This window comes from Neofelis nebulosa, chromosome 2 (genome assembly GCF_028018385.1).
Source record: "Neofelis nebulosa isolate mNeoNeb1 chromosome 2, mNeoNeb1.pri, whole genome shotgun sequence".
NCBI classification, from domain to species: Eukaryota; Metazoa; Chordata; class Mammalia; order Carnivora; family Felidae; genus Neofelis; species Neofelis nebulosa.
The window spans coordinates 21238425-21247288 of NC_080783.1; the positions used below are offsets into that span (position 1 = coordinate 21238425).

Here is an 8864-nt window from a genome sequence, read left to right on the forward strand (position 1 = left end):
TTAAAAAAGAGAGGCTGAACTGAACCATTGAATTCTATCAAATGGTTCTTTAGCCACACAAACATGCTGCTTGATTAGCAATGAATCACACATGTACAGAATACAGCAACACATACAATTTCTGCAGAATGGCTCATTTCCACCTCTCTTCAATTGAAGACACTTACACAGTTTCTTGTTGAATCACATCCATGCACACAATGAGTGCATCCAGGACTCAGCTAGTTAAGGGCAGAAAATATCACTAAACAGTCCCTTTATCCCAAGATCATGCAACTTTTTTCCAGTGAAGTCCACAGTGCTTGAAACCGTGAACTCTGGGCTGACTCTGTGAGGATTTAAAAGCACTTGCCAAAGAGTGCTTTTTCCAACATTTATTTCACTAACATATAATCACATATGCTGTAATCACATATCACAGTATATATCCTGAAACATATAATCAGGAAAAATAAAATAAGCCCAAGGTAATCTAACATATTCTCATGCATTGAAACAAAAACTATGATGTCATTTTACAATATCTAGAATCCATTTTTCGTGATTAGAGTCCACTCTTAAATATGACCTGAGCCATAATGTGGCATTTGTAAGTCACTCTTAGCACAGCAGCACCTCCCAGTGATCAGGGAGAACATTACGGTTTAGAAAAGTAAGAGTAACCACTTAAAATCATAGTACACGTGGAAGAAATTGGAAATCTCAGTTTAGATATCGGTCTGATTTTGGACACAAAAATACCCTCCATCCAGGAAAGCATAGGGAATGCTAATACTACATTCTTCCACAAATATGTTCTTTACATGCAAACATTTCCAGCCATCACCACCACTAAACTTTCTGCAAATAACAATACAGAAATATACCCACTGGTATCTTTCCCTTATAGTGCCTCCGAACCACTCAGTATCACTAGTGCAGAGAAGGGGCAAGTGGCTAGAGGGACAGGAGTGCAGATACCCAACCCAACCTGAATAAATCCCAACACACACCATCATCTCCATGTCTTCAGAGCCAAAAAATGCCCATATACTCAGAGGTGGGCTTCTAGTGAGCCTCACCAAACTGGATTATGATTCCTCAGATTAAAGGAAATTTCTGAAGAGTCTTCTCTGGCTGAAAAAGGATACAGTCAGCTTGTTGAGAACCTGGTTGGATTTTGCTTCCGATGTCCTCCAGCAGGTCAAAATCTGGTAGCATCAGGTGTCTGTGGACTGTGATGTTCTGATACTGATCCTTACCAGCAAGGGCATTCTCAGTACCATCTGTACCAAAAAGGACTAATGCAATTTCATCCTTGCTCTCAGCAAACACCTAGAGAAGAACGTTCAAAGGTTAAGAATCATAAACTACCACTTGAAAGGCAGTAGATACCTAACCTTCAAGGAGCAATACAACCATACGTCCCTATGGCATGTCCCTGGGTCCACTGTCAACAACAGAATACTGGGCTAGATGGCCCATGGGACAATGACAATTCACAGGTTCTAAGGAGACTTTTCTGTTGACTATAGGTCCCATCTCTCATTTCAACAGAATTACGGGTGGGAGAATGGGAGAGTGGTTAACAACTCTTGATGACTTCCAGCCCAATGAGACTCTAATTCTCAATGAAAACTAATTATGGATAATTTGAAAAGCTTTTACTCTTTTTGGAAGTATTTTCCAGGGGACTAAAAAAAAAATTACTGGTTCATATCCTCTAACCCAGCAATTTCATTCATAGGTATATATACCATAGAGAAATTCTTGCTCATGTACTCAAGAAGACAAGGACAAGAGAGTTCACTTCAGCACTGTTTATAACAGAGAAAAAGTAGAAACTGACCATCCATCCACAGGATGCAAAAACACATTGCAGAATATCTATACAATATTATACCCCAGTAAAAAAAAAAATGAATAATTTGTGCATGTTTTTCAGTATGAATAAATCTTATAATTATGGTTGAGAAAAAATAAGTTACAGAATTATAGGTACCATATAATAACATTACATGTTTTGAAAGCTTCATACAATAGTAAATATTTATGAATATACTTATGTCCTAAAGTATTAAATATACATGGTAATGACTATGAAAATCCTGAAGTAAAGAGAGAAAGAAAAAGGAAAAAAGAGGATCGGGAAGGGATACACAGGGACTCTCAAGTTTATCAGTAATTATTTTTTTTTTTTTTTTTTTTTTTTTAAGAAAAAAAGAAAAAGACGGGCATCTGGGTGGTTCAGTTGGATGAGCATCTGACTCTTGGTTTCAGCTCTGGTCATTATCTCATGGTTGTGGGCTTGAACTCCACTTGGGCTTTGTGCTGAGCATGGTTGAGATTCTCTCCCTCTCCCTCTGCCCCTCCCCCGCATGTGCGCTCACTCTAGCTCTCAAAATAAACATTTAAAAGAAGAAAAAGAAATCAAATATGGTAAAACTTGAGTACTGTATAGTGCTAGACAATGGGAAAATAGCTTTGCATCACAGTATTCTCTGTATTTGCCTCCTTCCTGAAACATTTCATAATAAAATGCAAAAACAAAAAACGGGATCTAACAAAAACACAGTCTTGTTCCCACCTACTTAACCGTAGCCTTCTCCACCAGTGGAAAGAATGCTGTGTAGACAGAGGATGGAATTGTGTCTTTCCTCATTCTGGTTTGGTCTGTTAAGTTCCCCGGTGTGTTAAGAATTGCAAATACATCCCCGGTTGCACCTGGAGAAAAAAATTCCAGCTGCTGGGCTTCAAACATGTCCAGCACACCATGGGGCAGGCCAGCTAGAACTCTATTTGCATCCTGGGCAAGCATTCATATTAAAGCCAGGTAATCCTGCTCAACAACAAAACTTCAGCCAGGAGAGGGAAGGCAATTCTGAGTGCAGCATGAGACTGGCATCAGGTATCGTCTCCTAGCCTTCCAGATCCACACTGCCACGGAATAGGCAGAGCCAAAAATAAAAACTGAAAGCACACTTTAAAAAAAAAAAAAAAAAAAAAAAGTCTATGCACTGGGGTACATGGCAGCATTACTGAAATACAACTAATACAAATTACTATAACCAGGAATGGAGTTAGAACATTCTCTTCTTGACACATTAAGGAATCCAGGTCATCAGAATTTGTTAAAATCTAGGATGACAGGAAGGGTGTCAGTGTCACAGTGAAAAGGGCAACACCCAGAGGAAACAGGTGTCCAGGAGGAATAGCAGTTGCCAGTGAATGAAGAGTTTCGTGGACTTAGCAAAAGTAGCACTCGTACCAGGTAGAAGGGACAGAAATCAAGAGAGGAATGTCATTTACCACCCACCTCCCATCCCCACCCCGCTGAATGTGAGTGGGTCTTAGTGACTTGCTAGACTAACAACAGCAGAAATGACTTTCTGGGATTTCTAAAGATAGGTCATAAAAAGCCACATAGACAGGTCACTCTTAGGAACCCTCTTGCAATGTTGGTGGGAATGAAAACTGGTGCGGCCACACTGGAGAGCTGTACAGAGTTTCTCAAAAAACTAAAAAACTGAACTACCCTATGATCCAGCAATTGTACTATAAGGTCTTTACCCAAAGGATACAAAAATACAGATTTGAAAGGGTACATGCACCCCAACATTTACAGCAGCATTATCAACAACAGCCAAACTACGAAGAGAGCCCAAATGTCTATTGACTGATGAGTGGAAAAAGAAGACGTGATATATATCTACAATGAAATATTTACTCAGCCATCAAAAAGAATCAAACCTTGCCATTTGCAATGACATGGATAGAGCCAGAATGTATTATACTAAAGGAAATAAGTCAATCAGACACAAATACCACATCATTTCACTCAAATGTGGAATTTAAGAAACAAAACAGATGAACATATGGGAAGGGAAAAAAATGAGGAGGAAAAACAAATCACAGGAGACTGTCAATGACAGAAAACAAACTGAGGGCTGATAGTGATAGATGGGGGATGGGCTACATGGGTGACAGGTACTAAGGAGGGCACAGGGGATGAGCACTGGGTGTTGTATGGAAGTGATGAATCACTGAAGTCTATTCCTGTGACTAATATTGCACTGTATGTTAACTAAAATTTAAATTGAAGAAAAAAAATTTTTCCTTCTTAGGACTTTCCCTCTTAGGCCCAGCTGCCACACTGTGAGAATCCCAAGCTCCATGGAACAACCACATGTAAGAGTTCTGATGGGTAGCCCCAGCTGAGTTCAAAACCACCAGAAGACATAACTACTAGCCATGGGAGTGAGCCATGTGAGACGTCTGGCTCAGTTTAGCCCTCAAATGATTCAGCCCAGCCACCATCTGAGTGGACCTACACAAGAGGCCACAGAGGCCCAGCTGAGCCACCCAGTCATCCCCAAACCATGAGAACTGATTTAAAAAAAAAAAAAAAAAAAAAAAAATCATTTAAGACATGAAGTTTTGGGATAGCATGTTACCAGCAAAAGATAACTGGAATAGGATTTGTTCGAGATTACCAGGTTAGTAAATGACACGGCAGAGCAAAGATTCAAACCCCGGCCACCTGGCTCCAGAGATTATTACATTGTCTTGTTTCTCACGAAAACTGTCATTTCTACTGTAGAGGCCAGAAGAAAGGAAGAAAAAAAATGTCAGGCTCTAGTGGTAGTTGGACTTACACATAAGTATATGTAAAAAACCTCCTCAGATTCCCACAAACACTGGGGCCAGACATCATAAGCAGGCTGGTATCTTGTGTTACTAAGTGGAGACAACAACCAGTTAAAACATGAGTTACGAGCTCAAGGCCAGGCTGAAACCTACCTGTCGCTGCACAAACATGGTCATCAACTTCTTTGCCAGTTCAAATGGAGATTCTTCGCCGGGAAGGGAGTTACTCATGGCAGACCCCACATCCATACAGAGCACAATAGCTGCCTAGAAACAAAGTTCCAAAGAGTGAGAAAATGTTAATGGTCATAAAAAAAGAAAACAGATATGTCCTTTTCTTATTTCACCCACAGAACCTGTACTTTAGGGAACTTAGGGGACGCATGGCAAAGGGGGGGGGGGCGGTGTTCTGCCTAGTGTATGTAAGACATGTAAATGTTTACTACAGAGAAACTTTACTTTTGTTTTTTTTTACTGTTTATTTTTGAGAGAGAGAGAGAGACAGAGCATGAGCAGAGGAGGGGGAGAGAGAGAGACGGAGATACAGAATCTGAAGTAGGATCCAGGCTCTGAGCTGTTAGCACAGAGCAAGGCTTGAACTCACAGACCATGAGATCATGACCTGAGCTGAAATCAGATGCTCAACTGATGAGCTACCCAGGCTCCCCACTACAGAGAAACTTTAAAATTGCCCTAATATTTTCTAAAAGATAGAAAGCAAGTGGGGCACCTGGCTAGTTCAGTCAGTAGATCACACGACTTCTAATCTAGGGGTCATGAGTTCAAGCCCCACATTGGGCATGGAGCCTATTTAGAAAGCCAGGGGGCACATGGCTGGCTCAGTTGGTTAAACGTCCAACTTTTCATCTCAGCTCAAGTCTTGACCTCAGGGTTGTGAGTTCAAGCCCCGTATTGGGCTCCACACTGGGTATGGAGCCTACTTTAAAAAAAAAAAGACAGAAAGCCAGGATAGGAGCATGCTCCAGGAAGCTGCTGCTCCTTTGGCCTGAGCCCAAGAATAAACTCATGGGAAGCAAATCTGAAAACCCATAGGCCAGAGCTAAATCCAGCCCATCTGAGCCCAAAATACATCAGACATACTGCAGCTGATTTGTAGAACCACAAGCATGAGAACAGAGAACAGATGCTTATCCTGTAAGTTACTGATTTGGGGATAGCTTGTTATGAAGCATTTTTGTGGCAACAGGAGACTGCTACAATCTTTATGTATTAAAATGATACACCCCAGGATTTTAAATCAGTTTGGGAACTGGGGATCTAGAATGAAGACTAAGACACCAAATCTATTCTGGTAGGGGACATAGACACATAAACAAATAATACCAGCACAATATTCCATGACAGATGTGGGCAGTGGGCACTAAAAGAATACACAGGAGGATCATCTATCCAAGACTGGTAGAAGGGATAGAGGAGGAGTAAGGAGGCAGAAGAGGTTTCTGGATGTGGTTTTCGGGTGAGTCTTAAAGAATGTTTAGGAGTTAATCATGTGAATAAGGAGAGTTACAGGTAGAGGAACCACATAAATAAAGACACCTAGTCATTAGAGAGCAATCACATACATAGAGGACTAAGGAAATAGGGGAAATAAACTAAAATAAAATGGTTACATGTGAAGTTCTATGTCTGACATCCAGAATTCAACTGAATATGAGCTGAAAGAGATCTGAACAAATAGCAACTCACAATTTCAGTGTGGATTATACAAATGAGTCACCAATATGACATGGCTACAGCACTACATCTCCCACACCTATCTCATTCCATCCTCCAAAATATTTTAGGTTGTATCAACAGTGTACTGAATTCAAAGAAGGAAAACAAAGTTCTTCTGGTGAAAAAAGACTAGATTAGCAAACCGGAGACCATCAGGTCCCACCTTCATTACAAATTAGCTCTGAGTCGTTGGGAACGTCACATAAAACCTCACTGTTAATTCAGAGGCAGGAAGCAGTTGTTGAACTAGATGAGATCCAAGGCCTTTTCCAGAGTTAACAATCTTTGGCAATGACAGCCTCACCTGTGCTTTGTACTGATCAGACCACATCTGACAAACTGTGAGCTGTCCTGAGCACCCTATCTTAGGAGAAATACTAATTACAACAGAACATGAAATAAGCAGATTAGAGAAGGATCTAGAGAAAATGTGATGTGAGGAACAGTTTGAAAAAACTAGATATCTGAGCCAGATGAGAAGATTTAGGAGAACATGATAGTTCCGCCCAAATATTTGGCACCTGTGTTATAAAAGAATTGGCCAGAGAGAATGAGCAAGAATAGGATCAACATATGGAAGTTACAGGAAGACTAGTTTGACTCTACGAAAAGAGGAAAAATAACATTAAGAAGTGATCAATAAAAGAACCACTGTTTTCTGAAGCAGTGATCTCCTGATCCTAGGAGTGTCAGAAAAATCTAGATGAGTTCCTATCAGAGAAATTACAGGTGATTTCTAAGTTTGGTTATATCTCAGGCAACACGTGGAAACTTAAGTTTTTCCCTAGTTTAAAAAGCACTGAACATAAATGCACTAATATGAAGAGATTTCTAGAGTAAAGACAGTACCTTTGAAGAAAGGTTGGTAATAAACTACAAACCTCCCTTGAGAACAACAAAATTTACACCCCATAGTTTCAATGCCCTGATTATAAGAATCTTTAAAAAATTTAAGAGTCCCAAAATATGTTGCTGCATTTATCTAATACACAATCATAAAAGCTATTTTTAAACCAGAAAACTCTAAGTTAGAGGACTAAAAGTCTTTTAGTAGAAATCAAGTATCCAAAAAAATGCATCAAGGGGCTTCAAAATATGCAACTTCTTTCCGGAACCAAAAGAATGGTCTGTGTAACACTTCCAACTTCCTTTCTGGCAAGGAATAAGAAAACCAGGGAAGGGAAACTGAGCAACATAGTAACTCTTCATTAACACACGGAAACAATACAGACTGTGAGAATTTTGCTGCAAGTCCACCTGCCATAAACAGTTGCTCCACTAGAGCTGCAGTATTTTCAGCAGCTGAAAGGGGAGGAACAAAAAGGTAAGTGGCATCGAATGTTCATAATTGCTTTAATCCACATTTCCCAATGGGGCGTTGAGGGGACTAGGGATCCTTGTTGAAATTCCTATCTTGTTTATCTGTTTACGCGATGCCTAGTAAAGGGCCTAGCCTTTGGATGGTTGGATGGATGAACAAACAATTCCCTGGAACACATCTCCCTCTAGTGATCATTCACAGACAACCACCACTCTCTGCCTATATTGAAAAAAGTCATTTAAAAATTCCATCATAATGTCTATTATTAATGTGGGGCACTGAGGGTCACAGGCTCCTAGCAACACAGATAGGGCTCTGAAACCTGACAGCCTGGGGTCACGTATGAATTCCACCTCTTAAGGACTGGATAACCTTGGGCTAATCATTTCACTTTCTTTATGCCCCAGTTTTCTCAACTGTAAACTGGGAATAACAGTTCTCACCTCATGGGTTTGTTGTGGAGATTACATGGGATAAGCATAAAGCATTTACATCAGTGCCTTACAGGGTAAATTTTCGATAAACGTGAAAGATTGTTACAGAGGTAATAACATGGCGCTTTACGTTTTAAGTTACGTATTTTACTCACAGACCCTCTCTGAACTTCTCCAACTCTGTGGGTAGGTGCTTATCAAACCTTTCATTCTCGTATAGATTTTATAAAAACTAAGGCTCAGAAATGGAGGAGCTGAAAGAAGTGATGGAGGAGAAGAGGTTGGACTAAGAAAGAAAGAGGGTGGGGAAGAGGTGGGACAGGGAGGTGATGAGGAGGAAGTCAGAGGATGGGAGGGCCGAGGAGGCGGAGTGAGGGGGGAGTACTAGACGAGGCTCAAATTCAGGTCTTCTGACTCCAAATCCCCAGTTTTTCTCAGCGCAGCCTTCGGGCCGGCCCTCGGGATCCGGCCACGGGCCGCCGCGATCACCTCTTCTTTCCCCCATCCTTGGCACCGCGGTGATCCCACGAGTCCTGCTTCCGAACCACCCTCTCCGGATGCCCTGCACCAGGAAAACCCAAGGCCACGCTCTGTCTACCTTACTCCTGGACCGCGCCATGTTGTCCGCGCGCGGGTGCCTCAGCTGCCTCTTCCGGGCAGGAACCCCGCGCACCGCTGCAAAGGTCCGGCGGAGTCGGAGGCAGGGCGTCGTAAAAAGAGCCGCAACTCAAGGAGCCTGGAAGAGG

At 41.4% G+C, this 8864-nt stretch overlaps 1 protein-coding gene across 5 annotated transcripts in view; it reads right to left on the reverse strand.

The window, feature by feature from the left end:
* XRCC5 (X-ray repair cross complementing 5) overlaps positions 1–8833 on the reverse strand; it is a 131387-nt gene extending 122554 nt beyond the window's left edge. For all 5 annotated transcript variants that reach the window (XR_009255419.1, XR_009255420.1, XM_058705671.1 and 2 more), the window contains exons 1-4: positions 8717–8833; positions 4780–4893; positions 1131–1314; positions 168–216 (exon numbers count right to left, since the gene is read on the reverse strand). Coding sequence is in view for 3 of the 5 variants with exons in the window: in XM_058705671.1 (XP_058561654.1) it covers positions 168–216; positions 1131–1314; positions 4780–4893; positions 8717–8737 (368 nt within the window). In the remaining 2 variants the exon portion in view is untranslated. The remainder of the gene's footprint in view (positions 1–167; positions 217–1130; positions 1315–4779; positions 4894–8716) is intronic.
* Positions 8834–8864: the final 31 nt, after the last annotated feature.